A 15,929-nucleotide genomic window follows, 5' to 3' on the forward strand; every position below is an offset into this window, starting at 1 on the left:
CACTTTTGCAGCCTACGTTCCATTTCCAAATTACTCCTGTTTGTAGCAGTTCATTAAGAGGGTGTAGAAGAGTTGATAAGTTCGGTAAAAATTTATGATAGTAATTTATTAATCCCAGGAACGACCTTAATTGTGAAACATTTTCAGGTGCTGGGGCTTTTATGACCGCCTCAATTTTTTCAGGTGACTTATGCAACCCTTCCTTATTTATTATGTGGCCACAATATGATATTTGATTTCGGAAAAATTCGCACTTGGGGCGATTTGCTCGTAGGCCCCGTTCTCTCAGCCTAGTGAGCACCTGCTCTAAATTGGCAAGGTGCTCATTGTCGTTTTCTCCTGTTACAAGGATGTCATCTAGGTAGCATTGAGTCCCCGGAATCCCTTGGAGGACTTGCTCCATAGCTCTTTGCCAGATAGCTGGAGCGGATGCTACTCTGAAAACCAGTTGATTGTACTGGTACAGACCTTTGTGTGTATTTATCGTGAGATATTTTTTAGAGGCCTCTTCAACCTCCATCTGTAGGTATGCCTGTGTCAAGTCAATTTTGGTGAAACGTTTCCCTCCGGATAGTGAGGCGAAAATATCTTCAATCCTCGGAAGAGGATACTGTACCGTGTGAAGGACCGGGTTTACAGTCACCTTGAAGTCTCCACAGATGTGAATTTTTCTCTGTTCTTCAGATCCATCACCCTTCAATGCTTTCTTCATGACTGGGACGATGGGTGTTTCCCACTCGCTCCAATCTATTTTAGATAATACGCCTGCCTTTTCCAAATTCTCCAGCTCTGCCTCGACTGCTGGACGAATTGCGTATGGCACCGGTCTTGCCTTAAAAAACTTGGGAATTGCTGCATCTTCCACTTTTATTGAGGCGGTGATGCCTTTCAAGGTTCCTAGTTTCTCTTGAAACACTTCCTTGGCGTTGGCCAAGATGTCTTTTAATCGTTCAGGTATGACGTCATCATCATTTTTTTCCTTACTGGTCACCGTCAGTGCCTGAATGGAGTGCCAGTCTAAACGTATTTTTCTGATCCATTCACGTCCCAACAGCGGTGGACCACCATCTTGTAGAACATATAAATACAACTTCTGTATTTCCTTGCCGTTGTACACAACAGGCACCCTTATTTTTCCTTTGGGGTATACTTTCTGCCCCGTATATGTTTTCAAGATAATGGATGTGTCTTTTAAAGGTATATGCGGAAATAGCCGCTCGTAATCCCGTCGATTTATGACGGTCAGAGCTGATCCTGTATCTAGCTCCATTTTAACTGGGGACCCTGCTATTGTGAGGGTAACCCAAATGGTCTGGTAATCTTCTTTGGCAATTACATTATATAATTTGAGAGAGCTTAGTCTCTTGTTCCCGGAGTCGCTATCGCTCTTCTGGTCTTCGGAGCTACTGTCCGTCATCATTTGTACCTTTCTGTGCTTTTCCTTATTGATTCTTTTCCCGTTAGTGGATTTTTTGTTTTCAGATCGGCACACACGTGGAATGTGTCCCATCTTTCCGCATCGCCTGCATGCTTTTTCCTTGAACCAGCAGTCCCTCTGGTCATGGGTGGATCTGCCGCAGCGATAACATCTCTCGAAACCCCGTGCCATTTCATGGGTGCCGAAGTCCTGTGGCCTTTGCTGTATCTTTGCAGCTCCTATTGCACTGAAAGCCTTGTCCAGTGTTAAATTTTTCTCAGAAGATACCTTTTTTTGTGTTTCTACACTTAGGGGATCGCAGATGAATTTGTCTCGCAGAGAATCTGCCAGTCCTGCCTTGAATTGGCAGTGTAGGGTATCAACAATCTCCTCAAAATTCTTGTCCATCGGTTCAGCTGGAGTGATTAAGTTTCATAACAGCTTGTATGTCTTTGCGCCCATTAGATCCAGAAGCACTGAAGCTTTTTTTCATCTTCTATTCCATTTGCGGTGCAATATACCTCCACTCTTTCCACATATGTGGTCCAATCCTCTATCTCGTTATCAAAAACATCAATATTGCCAAAATTAGGCATCTTAGAAAAGATATGGTGCTTCCCGCGCTTTTCTTTCTTTTCTGTAGAAAAGATATGGCACTTCCCGCGCTTTCCCGCCGCTGCTGCCGATGACAACGCTGTTTACTGCGGTTTACGTTTGTTTTATTTTTATTTTTTTTAATTTACTGTTGGAGACTCGTTCCCGCCAGAGTTTCTCTCCAGGTCTGAATGCTGACCTGCCTGCCGCGCCGGCCGTCTCCCGAGTGCTCCCTCCCAGTCCGTTATTGCTTGCCTCCGATTTCGCTGCCTGTCTCAGCTGTAGAGCCAGCCGCTGGAGCCCCAGCCTGACGCCCAGGAAGGATTAGCGCAGTACCTGCCACCAGCTTGGCCAGCTGGTGAAACCACAGCTTCTCTTACTTCCTTGAGTCTTCAGGACGCCCGAGGAATCGATGTCCTTGAGGTGCTGCCGAATTGCAGGTAAGTCCGTTTCCACTTCGTCGCCACTGTAGTGTCCGTGTGTAGATAAAGACACTGAAGGCAGGAGTTGGTTCATAGGTATTTACTAAGCAAAGTCTGGGGGGGGTTCTAACGGATATACACAATACACAGGCTTATATAGCCTGAGTGGCAATCACTGGCACCACAGCACACCTGGGGCTCTTAAAGGCACATACACTACACTGTCTTCTTCACTCCTTTCCACAGGATGCATGCCATCAGGCCATCAATCTTAAGTTCTGCTAATTGTTTTTAGAACCAATTCCTTTTCTAACAATTGTTACTAGGTAATGAACATAAGAACATAAGAAATAGGAGCAGGAGTAGGCCATACAGCCCTTCGAGCCTGCTCTGCCATTCATTAAGATCGTGGCTGATCATCGACCTCAACTCCACTTTCCCGTCCGATCCCCATATCCCTTGATTCCCCTAGAGTCCAAAAATCAATCTATCTTAGTCATGAATATACCCAACAAATCAGCATCCACAGCCCTTTGGGGGAGAGAATTGCAAAGATTCACAACCCTCTGAGTAAAGAAATTCCTCCTCATCTCAGTCTTAAATGGCCGACCCCTTATCCTGAGACTATGCCCCCTAGTTCTAGAATGTCCAGCCAGAGGAAACAGCCACTCAGCATCTACCCTGTCAATTCCTCTCAGAATCTTATATGTTTCAATGAGATCAACTCTCATTCTTCAAAACTCCAGAGAGTATAGGCCCAACCTACTCAATCTCCCATCATAGGACAACCCTCTCATCCCAGTGATCAATCTAGTGAACCTTTGTTGCACCGCCTCCAAGGCAAGTATGTCATTTCTCAGATAAGGAGACCAAAACTGTGCACAATACTCCAGGTGTTGTCTCGCCAAAGCTCTGTACAATTATAGTAAGACTTCCTTACTCTTATACTTCAACCCCCTTGCAATAAAGGTCAACATGCCATTTGCCTTCCTAATTGCTTGCTGTACCTGCAAGCTAAATTTCTGGCCGCGATTTTGCTGGCACTCAGTGGATCGGATGGGTGGCGGGTCAGCTGTGAAATTTTAAATGATTGACAGCGGGTTGGGAACCCGCTGTCAAAACGAGCACACCTGCATTTCCCAATGCAGACCCGACAGGCTGCGGCGCGGGACACAATTCAAATCATTAGTGGCTTGTTTACAGCCACTTAACAATGCTTTTTCCCCAGCTTTTTAATTTTCACAGGTCTCCCACGGGTTCCCGCTGTGCCTAGACCTCGTCAGTGAAGCTAAGGCGGGAGGTCAGTGGCCATTGAATCAGCTGATGAGTTGACAGCTTCAAATGTCAACTCAAAGCTCCCAGCTGTTTGAGAAATGTTCCTTTAACCATTAGCTTCTCTAAATTGCATTTCCACTACAGATTCAGAATGCTGTAAGTCTTTTCACAAGTCTCCATGCAGTCTGATCTTATTACCTCTCCCACCATTGACAGATCGTTTCTGTCATCTCTACTTCACCTGCCATCTATTCCATCAGCATGGGCGCACTTTATACTCTCTCACTTGGTCCTCAGAATCTGCCAACAATAACACCAAGGTTCTCCGCAATCACCTGATGCTGCACAGGAGAGAGGGCATCAGCTCCCGGCCACATTGCTGTCAGAGAGGCCAGGGATGGCCTCAGCATGGCCACATTTACTTCACTTGATGCTGTACACCCTGGCTGCCACATGATGCGCCAGGTTGGCACCACCCCACACCAACACCATGAAGCATCCCTTCAATGCCCAAGCCATTCCTTTCGCACTCATCAGCATTGTGGGGGGTACCGTTATGTCTCACCATTCACTGCAACTCACTAAGCCAAAGGTGCACACAAATCCATCCAAGAACGCAAAGTGTCAAAAATAAAAGTCTCGATGTTTGACAGCACCTTAACAGAAACTTCACATGAACATTGACTACAACACCCAAGTGCCTATCCTTGTGTGCTGTTAGTTGGTATGATTGGACTAGGATGAGGGTGAGTGTGAAGGGTGGTTAATGAGATGAGGAAGTGATAATGTAGATAGAGAGGGATGGGTAGAGGTGCAAAGTAAGTTGGTGTGAGTGAGGATGTGCAGGAGTAGGGTAGGCAGAGTGTTGGGGATGTGATGAGTGGCACAGCAAGATGAGGTTGAGTGTGGCTTTGCAGTAACATTTCGTGATCTACTGAGATGATTGAAAGGTTTGCATCACTGCAGCCTGGTCCTCCTGACCAGATCCCTGCTTGTGCCCTCCCGTGCAATGTGCAACCAGGCTGCATATGGAGGGAGTCATGGGAGAGCCTGGGTGCAGCCCTACACCTCTGTGCAGTGCTCGTCAGTGTTTGCATACCTCAATGCTGTAGAACACTGACAGCACAAATGTCAAAGTAAATTTGCACATGGTCCCTTTAAGGACGCGTCATCAAATGACATCGTCAGACCCGCTTCCCTCAAGTGGCCGGGAAACTCGCTGGGTGGGCTTAACAAGCCGAATCAGGGGAAAGTCATGCCGGATGCTGGTATGGAGACAGGAGCAGGGCCGAGACCCGCCACCGACCTTGCCCGTCACGGACCAGCCGAGGTCAGGAAAATTGCGGCCTCTGTGTTTCCTGTACGAAGACACCTAAATCTCTCTGAACACCAACATTTAAGTTTCTCACCATTTAAAAAATATTCTGTTTTTCTATTCTTCACCTCACATTTCCTCACATTATATTCCATCTGCCACCTTATTGCCCACTCACTTAACCTGTCTATATCCCTTTGCAGGCTCTTTGTTTCCTCCTCACAGCTTACTGACCCACCTAGCTTTGTATCCTCAGCAAATTTGGATACGTTCCATTTGGTCCCTTCGTCTAAGTCATTAATATAGATTGTGAATAGCTGAGGCCCAAGCACTGATTCTTGCGGCACCCCACTAGATACATTCTGCCAATCGGAAAACGACCCATTTATCCCTACTCTCTGATTCAAAACAGAAGTCGATAGATTTCTGACTAGTAAGGGCATCAAGGGATATGGCGATAGGGCCGGTGAATGGAGTTGAGGCAGAAGATCAGCCATGATCTCATTGAATGGCGGAGCAAGCTCGAAGGGCCGAATGGCCTACTCCAGCTCCTATTTCTTATGTTCTGTCCGTTAACCAATCCTCTATCCATGCTAATATATTACCCCCAACCCCATGCTATTTTCTCTGTTGTTTCTTACATGATGGTAAGCTAAAAGAACCAGGTACATCCACCATTTTAAAAACAAATCCTTTTCTAAGTTATCTCTAACAATTATTCCACATCCTGCTGTAATAAATCTACATTCTCACTTTCACTATTGTTGTAAAACCTGATGTAACATATTTATTTAATATCTTTTGATATACCTTCATCTTTCATAACCAAATTCTGCCCTTCATTCCTGAGTGATCCGACCCTCTCTTTAATTAATCTTTCACTTTGAATGTGCTAATAAAAGCCCTTACTATTTCCTTTTGTATTATCTGATGATCTTTGTTCATAGTCCCTTATAATCTTTCTTTTCCCTTCTATAACATTTATATTCTTAATAGTTCTTTTGTACTGTTAACCAAAATTTTCGACAGATCTAGGGGTAGATTTTTGAAATGGGAGAGCAGGTAGAAAAGGCCATCAAAAAGGCAAATGGGATTCTGGGTGTAAGACATAGTGACGTTGGTACAAAAAGCAGAGAAAGGATGTTGAATTTGTAGAAAAGCTTGGTTTGGCCACATATGGCACGTTGCGTGTGGTTCTGCGTGTGCCATTAAAAGGAGATTAAAGCTGGGGAAAGGGTTCAGTGAAAATTCCCCAGAGCTATCCCAGGAACAAGAGGTTATAGTTACGAACTAGTGCTCAAAAAACAATCAGGCTTTTCCCACTGGAATACCGAAGGTTAAAGAGGAAGCTAATACAGTTTTCAAAGCGATGGAAGGTTGTGAGAGGGTAAACAGGGAACAATTGTTTTCGCTAGTTGGGTGAATCAGTACTGGGGAAATGGACTCAAGATTATCACTTGAAGAATGAAAGGGGAAGTTAGAAAATAAATATTTTCACACAGGGGGTTGTTAGAACATAGAATGCTTTGTCACGAGTATCTATTGACACAAAGAACTGACCTTGAATGATTTGGTGAGGTCAACTCATCTTGATAATTATTAAATGCTCCCTGTGTAGAGCGCACACTGTTCGCATGGATGGGATATCTGGCGAGTCAACAACACTTAAAGTATAACATCATTTAAGAGGCATTCGGATAAATATTTGAAAAGGAAGAGTATAAAAGGGAACGGGTAAAAGGCAAGGAAATGGGAGTGGATAGTTGCCATTGAAGAACTAACACTGGCACAGGTGCAAAGGACGAAAAAGCAGGGGCTGAATTTGAACAGCCAAAAACAGGTGAGTTGGGGTCGGGCCAGATGTTAAAATTGTAGAAGTCTGAACCCTGACCCCAAACCGCCTCCAACCCGCCTACTTCCGGGTTTAACGGAGGCAGGACAAGGAACAGGCAGCCAACCCGCTCCCAGGAGGCGGGTTGGCAATTTAAATATTTTAATGATGCTGGCAGCCTCTGATTTAACTTGTTTTAAGAACATAATAATATAAGAACATAAGAAATAGGAGCAGGAGTAGGCCATTCGGCTTCTCGAGCCTGCCCTGCTATTCAATAAGATCATGACTAATCATCGACCTCAACTCTACTTTCCCGTCCAATCTCCATATCCCGTGGTCCCCTTAGTATTCAAAAATCTATCGATCTCACTCTTGAATATACTCAACGACTAAGCATCCACAGCCCTCTGGGGTGGGGAATTCCAAAGATTCACAACTCTTTGAGAGAAGAAATCTCTCCTCATCTCAGTCCTAAATGGCCGACCCCTTATTCTGAGACTGTGACCCTCTGGTTCTAGACTCCCCAGCCAGGGGAAACATCCTCCCTGCATCTACCCTGTCAAGCCATTTAAGAATTTTATATGTTTCAATGAGATCACCTCTCATTCTTTGAAACTCTAGGGAGTATAGGCCTAGTCTCTTCAATCTCTCCTCAGAGGACAATCCCCCCATCCCAGGAGTCAGTCTAGTGAACCTTTGTTGCACTCCCTCTATGGCATGTATATCCTTCCTTAGGTAAGGAGACCAAAACTCTACACTGTACTCCAGGTGTGGTCTCACCAAGGCCCTGTATAATTGCAGTAAGAATTCTTTACTCTTAAACTCCAATCCTTTTGTAATAAAGGCTAATGTATTGATTTCTTTGTGGGTTCAATGATGAGACATTTATGAAAGAGAATGAGTTTTAATCTAAAGTCTGTTCAACTCGGCGCGACCAGCGAGGCCAGAGCACTCGGAGCAGGGAGCAGCGTGGTGAGGAGCCCGGTATAAAAACCGGCGCGACCAGCGAGGCCAGAGCACTCGGAGCAGGGAGCAGCGTGGTGAGGAGCCCGGTATAAAAACCGGCGCGACCAGCGAGGCCAGAGCACTCGGAGCAGGGAGCAGCGTGGTGAGGAGCCCAGTATAAAAACCGGCGCGACCAGCGAGGCCAGAGCACCCGGAGCAGGGAGCAGCGTGGTGAGGAGCCCGGTATAAAAACCGGCGCGACCAGCGAGGCCAGAGCACTCGGAGCAGGGAGCAGCGTGGTGAGGAGCCCGGTATAAAAACCGGCGCGACCAGCGAAGAAAGAGCACTCGGAGCAGGGAGCAGCGTGGTGAGGAGCCCGGTATAAAAACCGGCGCGACCAGCGAGGCCAGAGCACTCGGAGCAGGGAGCAGCGTGGTGAGGAGCCCGGTATAAAAACCGGCGCGACCAGCGAGGCCAGAGCACTCGGAGCAGGGAGCAGCGTGGTGAGGAGCCCGGTATAAAAACCGGCGCGACCAGCGAGGCCAGAGCATTCGGAGCAGGGAGCAGCGTGGTGAGGAGCCCGGTATAAAAACCGGCGCGACCAGCGAGGCCAGAGCACTCGGAGCAGGGAGCAGCGTGGTGAGGAGCCCGGTATAAAAACCGGCGCGACCAGCGAGGCCAGAGCACTCGGAGCAGGGAGCAGCGTGGTGAGGAGCCCGGTATAAAAACCGGCGCGACCAGCGAGGCCAGAGCACTCGGAGCAGGGAGCAGCGTGGTGAGGAGCCCGGTATAAAAACCGGCGCGACCAGCGAGGCCAGAGCACTCGGAGCAGGGTGCAGCGTGGTGAGGAGCCCGGTATAAAAACCGGCGCGACCAGCGAGGCCAGAGCACTCGGAGCAGGGAGCAGCGTGGTGAGGAGCCCGGTATAAAAACCGGCGCGACCAGCGAGGCACACCAACTCAGCAGCGGGGAGAGAGTTAAAAAGAAATCAGTGTGTGACGTCATCAGGGAGCAGGTAAGTGATTGGTTGGTGAGTATTTCTCTTTTTTAAACTTAAACTCTGTAGTTTATAGTTACTAGGGTCTTTTCTGGTGTAGCAGGTACTGTTGGTAGACTATACAAGCGCCTTAGAGATATCTTTAATTGGTGATAGTAAATTAATTTAAATTAATAAAAGGGTAAGTCATGCCAGGAGAGCCCAGCCCCGTGATGTGCTCCTCCTGCTCCATGTGGGAATTCAGGGGCACTGCCCCTGATGACTACGTGTGCAGGAAATGCATCCATCTGCAGCTACTAGCAGACCGCATTGAGGCGCTGGAGCTGCGGGTGGATGGGTTGTGGAGCATTCACGATGCTGAGAAGTTCGTGGATAGCACGTTTAGTGAGTTGGTCACACCGCAGGGAAGGGCTGCACAGGAAGAAAGGAAAGGGGTGACCATCAGGCGGAGCAATAGAAGTAGGCAGGTAGTGCAGAAAACCCCTGTGACCATTCCCCTCTCAAACAGGTATGCCGATTTGGATACTGTTGAGGGGGATGACTCACCAGGGGAAGGCAGCAGCAGCCAGCTTCCTGGCACTGGGGGTGCTCCTGCTGCCCAGGAAGGGAGGAAAAAGAGTGGGAGAGCAATAGTGGTAGGGGATTCTATAGTAAGGGGAACAGATAGGCGTTTCTGTGGCCATAGACGTGAATCCAGGATGGTTTGTTGCCTCCCTGGTGCCAGGGTCAAGGATGTCACTGAGCAGCTGCAGGGCATTCTGGAGGGGGAGGGTGAACAGCCAGAGGTCGTGGTCCACATTGGTACCAACGACATAGGTAAAAAGAGGGATGAGGTCCTGCAGCAAGAATTTAGGGAGCTAGGGGCAAGATTAAGGAGCAGGACCTCAAAGGTTGTAATCTCTGGATTACTCCCGGTGCCACGTGCTAGTGAGTATAGGAATGGGAGGATAGAACAGATGAATGCGTGGCTAAAGGGATGGTGCAGGAGGGAGGGCTTTAGTTTCCTGGATCACTGGGTCTGCTTCTGGGACAGGTGGGACTTGTACAAGTCGGACGGTTTACACCTGAACCAGGGGGGAACCAATATCCTTGCGGGGAGGTTTGCTAGCACTGCTGGGGGGGGTTTAAACTAACTCGGCAGGGGGATGGGATACAGAGTGGAGCTATAGTAGGGGGTGATGTACAGCCAAATACGGAGGAAAAAACAAGTCAGCAGGGAAGGCAGAGCAAAGATGTGAAGGCAAAAGGGAATATGGCAGGGCTGGAAGGCATTTATTTTAATGCAAGGAGTCTTGCAAATAAGGTGGATGAACTGAAGTTGTTGTTGAACACATGGGAGTACGATATTGTTGCTATCACGGAGACATGGTTGAGGGAGGGTCAGGACTGGCAGCTGAATATTCCGGGGTATAGAATCTTCAGGCGAGACAGAGGGGGGTGTAAAAGGGGAGGGGGTGTTGCAATATTAATTAAGGAGTCAATTACTGCTGTAAGGAGGGATGATATATTAGCGGGTTCCTCTAATGAGGCCATATGGGTAGAACTTAAAAACAAAAAGGGGGCAAGCACTTTGCTGGGAGTGTACTATAGGCCCCCAAACAGTCAGGGGGAGATAGAGGAACAGATATGTAGGCAAATCTCAGAAAAGTGTGAAAATAATAGGGTAATAATAGTGGGGGATTTCAACTTCCCCAATATAAATTGGGATAGTCAGAGTGTGAAAGGCTTAGAGGGTGCAGAATTCTTAAAGTGCATCCAGGAGAGCTTTTTGAGCCAACATGTAGAAAGTCCTACAAGAGAGGGGGCGGTACTGGACCTAATTCTAGGGAATGTAGCCGGGCAGGTGGTGGAAGTGTCTGTAGGAGAGCATTTTGGCGATAGTGACCATAATTCAGTGAGATTTAAGGTGGTCATGGAAAAAGACAAAGACGGCCCGGAAATAAGGGTTCTAAATTGGGGGAAGGCCGATTTTAATAAGATAAGGCAGGATCTGGCCAAAGTGGACTGGGAGCAGCTACTTATAGGAAAATCCACATCAAAACAGTGGGAGGCTTTCAGAAGGGAAATAGAGAGAGTACAACACCAACATGTTCCTGTAAAGGTCAAGGGTGGGACCAACAAGCAAAGGGAACCTTGGATGACAAGGGATATACAAAAATGCATTAGGAAAAAAAGGGGGGCTTTTGGCAGTTACAAAAGACAAAAGACGGAGGAAGCCCTAGAGGAGTATAAAAGGTGCAGGGGCATACTTAAAAAGGAAATTAGGAGGGCGAGGAGGGGCCATGAAATAACACTGGCGAGCAAAATAAAGGAAAATCCTAAGATGTTTTATAAGTATATTAAGGGCAAGAGGATAACCAGGGAAAGGGTAGGGCCCATTCGGGACCAAAGTGGCAAGCTGTGTGTAGAGCCAGATGAAGTAGGTGGGGTTTTAAATGAATTTTTTGCCTCTGTGTTCACTATGGAGAAAGACGATGTAGGCATAGAAGTCGGGCAAGGGGACTGTGACATACTTGAACATATTAGCATCGAGAGGGAGGAGGTACTAGCGGTTTTAGCAGGCCAAAAAGTGGATAAATCCCCAGGTCCGGACGAGATGTATCCCAGGCTGTTGTGTGAGGCAAAGGAGGAGATTGCAGGGGCTCTGACACAAATTTTCAGAACCTCTCTGGCCACAGGGGATGTACCAGAGGACTGGAGAACAGCTAACGTAGTACCATTATTCAAGAAGGGTAGCAGGGATAAACCAGGGAATTACAGGCCAGTGAGCCTAACATCTGTGGTAGGGAAATTATTGGAAAAAATTCTGAGGGACAAAATTAGTCTCCACTTGGAGGGGCAAGGATTAATCGGGGATAGTCAGCATGGCTTTGTCAAGGGTAAATCATGTCTGACCAATCTGATTGAATTTTTCGAGGGGGTGACTAGGTGTGTGGATGAGGGAAATGCTGTGGATGTGGTTTACATGGACTTCAGTAAAGCTTTTGACAAAGTCCCGCATAGGAGACTGGTCAAGAAGGTAAGAGCCCATGGGATCCAGGGGGCCTTGGCGCGTTGGATCCTAAACTGGCTGAGTGGCAGGAGGCAGAGGGTGATGGTCGAAGGATGCTTTTGTGACTGGAAGCCTGTGTCCAGTGGGGTACCTCAGGGATCGGTGCTGGGTCCCTTGCTGTTTGTGATCTACATTAATGATTTGGATGAGAATGTAAAGGGTATGATCAGTAAGTTCGCGGATGACACGAAAATTGGTGGGGTGGTAAATTGCGAGGAGGAAAGCCTCAGGCTACAGGACGATATTAACGGGTTGGTCAGATGGGCGGAAAAGTGGCAAATGGAATTTAACCCGGAAAAGTGCGAGGTGATGCATTTTGGACGGACAAATAAGGCAAGGGAATACACAATGAGTGGTAGGACCCCAGGAAGTACAGAGGGTCAGAGGGACCTTGGTGTACATGTACATAGATCCCCGAAGGCAGCGGAACAGGTAGATAAGGTGGTTAAAAAGGCATATGGGATACTTGCCTTCATTAGCAGAGGCATAGAATATAAGAGCAGGGAGGTTATGATGGAGCTGTACAAAACGCTGGTGAGGCCACAGCTGGAGTACTGTGTGCAGTTCTGGTCGCCTCACTATAGGAAGGATGTGATTGCTTTGGAGAGGGTGCAGAGAAGATTCACCAGGATGTTACCTGGGATGGAGCGCCTCAGCTATGAAGAAAGACTAAACAGGCTGGGGTTGTTTTCCTTGGAGCAAAGGAGGCTGAGGGGGGACCTGAGGTGTACAAAATGATGAGGGGCATAGATAGGGTAGATAAAGAGGAACTTTTCCCCTTAGTAGGGGGGTCAATAACAAGGGGGCATAGATTCAGGGTAAGGGGCAGGAGATTTAGAGGGGATTTGAGGAGGAACTTTTTCACCCAGAGGGTGGTTGGAAGCTGGAACTCACTGCCTGAAAGGGTGGTAGAGGCAGGAACTCTCACAACATTCAAGAAGCATTTGGATGGGCACTTGAAATGCCATTGCATACAAGGCTATGGACCAAATGCTGGAAAATGGGATTAGACTGGACAGGGATTGATGGACGGCGCAGACACGATGGGCCGAAGGGCCTCTTTCTGCGCTGTAAAACTCTATGACTCTATGACTCTTTATACAGCATTCAGGAGACACCATTATGCTAGTGATGCATCTAGAATGAAACTGAAACCAAAACTAAACTGCCTTGCTTGTCTCGGTCACATGACCTCTGCTGGTCAGGCACAAGCAATCAATACATGCAATCATGCTGGTAAGGCATGATAATCAAACAGGCAAATAACATCACTATTTGCTGATATCATTACAGCTAACATACCATTTGGTTTCCTAATTGCTTCCTATAACTGCATGTTAACTTTCAGTGATTCTTTTACAAGGACACCCAGGCTCCTCTGAATACCAACATTTCCCAATCTCTTACCATTTAAAAAATATTCTACTTTTCTATTTTTCCCACTAAAGTGGATATTTTCACATTTCTCCACGTTGTATTCCATCTGCCATGTTCTTGTGCACTCACTTAACCTGTCTATAACCCTTTGCAGCCACTTTGTGTCCTCCTCACAGCTTACTTTCCCACCGAGCTTTGTACTGTCAGCAAACTTGGATACATTCACTCGGTCCCCTCATCTAAGTCATTAATATAGATTGTAAATAGCTGAGGGCCCAGCACTGATCCTTGCGGTACCCCATTAATTATAGTCTGCCAACCTGAAAATGACCAGTTTATTCCTACTCTCTGTTTTCTGTCCATTAACTAATCCTCAATCCATGCTAATATTCTACCCCCAATCACAAACCCTAATTTTGTGCAATAACCTCTTGTGTGGCACTTAATCGAATGCTTTTAGAAAGTCCAAATACACTACATCCGCTGGTTCCCCTTTATCTACCCTGTTAGTTACAACCTCAAAAAACTCTAACAGATTTGTCAAATAAGTTTTCCCTTTCATAAATCCGCGTTGACTCTGCCCAATCCTATTATTACTTTCTAAGTGCCCTGTTACCACATCCCTAATAATAGATTCTAGCATTTTCACTGCTACTGGCCTATTGTTCACTGTTTTCTCTCTACCTTCTTTCTTGAATAGCGGGGTTACATTTGCTACCTTCCAATCCACAGGGACTGTTCTAGAATCTAGCGAATTCAGGAAGTTCAAAACCAATACATCCACTATCTCTGCAGCCACCTCTTTTGAAATCCTAGGATGTACGCCATCAGGTCCTTACAAGTTTCACTGTGGGTGGCTGGGTTTCCTAGGCCTCGGGAAACCTGGCAGCTTAAGGGAGGCGAGGTGGTAAGTGCCTTTAAAGCACTGCTTGTGGGTCAGGTGCAGCATGAGTGCTTACCCTTGGGTCTCCAAGCACCCCCACCATCAGACAACCTCATACAAAGACCCCCAGGATCGGACCACCTCCGGGGTTGGAGATCGGACTCCTCCTGGGATCGGACCCCCCTCAAGGTTTGGGGATCAGACTCCCCCCCCTTCCTGTCATCAGGGATCAGACCCCCTTCAAAGGTTTTGGATCGGACCCCTTATGATTGGACCCACTACCCCCTCCGCCCACTCCCCCAGGTTGTAGATTGGACCTACCTGCTCCTGCGGCTTGCTCCAAAGTCCTGGACTTCCGGGTTTCCCATCCATAACCCGCCCCCATTAACATCCGGGCCCATCTTTCTGTGGTGTAATTCCGATGATTCTAAGAGAAGCATCCTAGAGGAGCAGCCCTCCCCCAGTCTTCTCTTGCTTGCATTTTCAATTACTAGCGCCAAACCTTGAATGTTTTTCAACATGTAGCTGTGAGCAGCAGACATTTAAGAGCGGCTGACTCACTGGATATCCCACCTATGCAGGGAGCATTTAATTATTATGAAAATAAGTTGACTTTGCAAATTCATTCAAGGCCTGTTCCTTGTGCTACTTACAAATGTGCATGATTGACATGCTAGCAATATGGCAGAATGTTGGTTGTTTGGGTGCACGTCTAAATATACTGAGGAATACCCCATTTTAGATCAATTAAGTGAGCAAGCAATTTTGCACAGACTTCAACAAACCGGGACAGATTGCATTAATTTAATACATTTGTGCTATTTTCTAGGAAGATTTACTTCTAAAAAAAAACTGTCCCTTTTTGTATATCTTTGTAATCCTGTTATAAAATGGCTGACAGCTAGTGGGAAAGACAAAGAGGCCCTCCAGGCAAGTCAAAAAGTTTCCTTTGTGGGGCCAGGAGGAGCAGAATGCAATGCACAAATATAAAAGAGTGGTCATTCTTTCCATCCCACTGGTGGGAGAATAGAACATACTGCTCAGAACCGTGGCAAAAAGTATTGGTTGCAATGGAACTTTTTTGCTAAAATGGATAGTGACCACTTTTTAAAAATTTGTAACCCCACACGTTGCAGCCAATTGTACTGAATTTAGATTTTATATAGAGTATGGGGTACATATTACCCAGCAATTTGTCATACGTTGAAATTCATGTGTACTGTGTGAATAATTATAGATAGGAAATCCTGATTAGGTTACCTTCTGTCACTACATATTAAACTTGAATCTTGAATAAAGTATTAAGTACTTACCTGGATTACGAGAATTCAGGCTATTACTTGGAACATTCTTTAACAGAATACATAACTTAAAAAATAGAACAATTGCTAAAATTCTCCCCCAACTGCATTACACCACTCCTCACAGCGTACCATTCACTACAATTTAAACTTGCTCCTCGTTTGATCATTATTTAGCATCAATCATTTCTTAACCTTATTTTAGCTGTTTCTGTATTGGTCTATTTTTTTAATCCATATTCAGAAGAAAACTTAGGTGATTTTCAATGTTAAGTATGTTTTAAATTCTTTTATTTATTATTCAAATTAACTTTCCATTATTTGCATTTTAAGTATTTGTATTCTGCTTCCATAGTGACTGGTTTTAATCTATGGGGATCAGTATTTGCAACAGGAATTGTCTGCACCTTCTACTGCACCCTGGTATGTATAAGTGCTTACATTCAAAGATCATTCAGATAAGATGTGTAGTGATCTAGACACTTGTGCAACAATTTCACAGATACACAGTTAAACC

At 46.3% G+C, this 15,929-nt stretch overlaps 1 protein-coding gene across 1 annotated transcript in view; it reads left to right on the forward strand.

The window, feature by feature from the left end:
• The window catches only part of slc5a12 (solute carrier family 5 member 12), a 95,126-nt gene that overhangs the window by 24,474 nt on the left and 54,723 nt on the right, over positions 1-15,929 (forward strand). Inside the window, exon 4 of the mRNA XM_086008126.1 lies at positions 15,768-15,835. Coding sequence (XP_085864252.1) covers positions 15,768-15,835 — 68 coding nt within the window. The remainder of the gene's footprint in view (positions 1-15,767; positions 15,836-15,929) is intronic.

The sequence above is a fragment of the Somniosus microcephalus genome, chromosome 15 (genome assembly GCF_052327205.1).
Source record: "Somniosus microcephalus isolate GS21.2 chromosome 15, FLI_Smic_1.0, whole genome shotgun sequence".
Taxonomy (NCBI): Eukaryota; Metazoa; Chordata; class Chondrichthyes; order Squaliformes; family Somniosidae; genus Somniosus; species Somniosus microcephalus.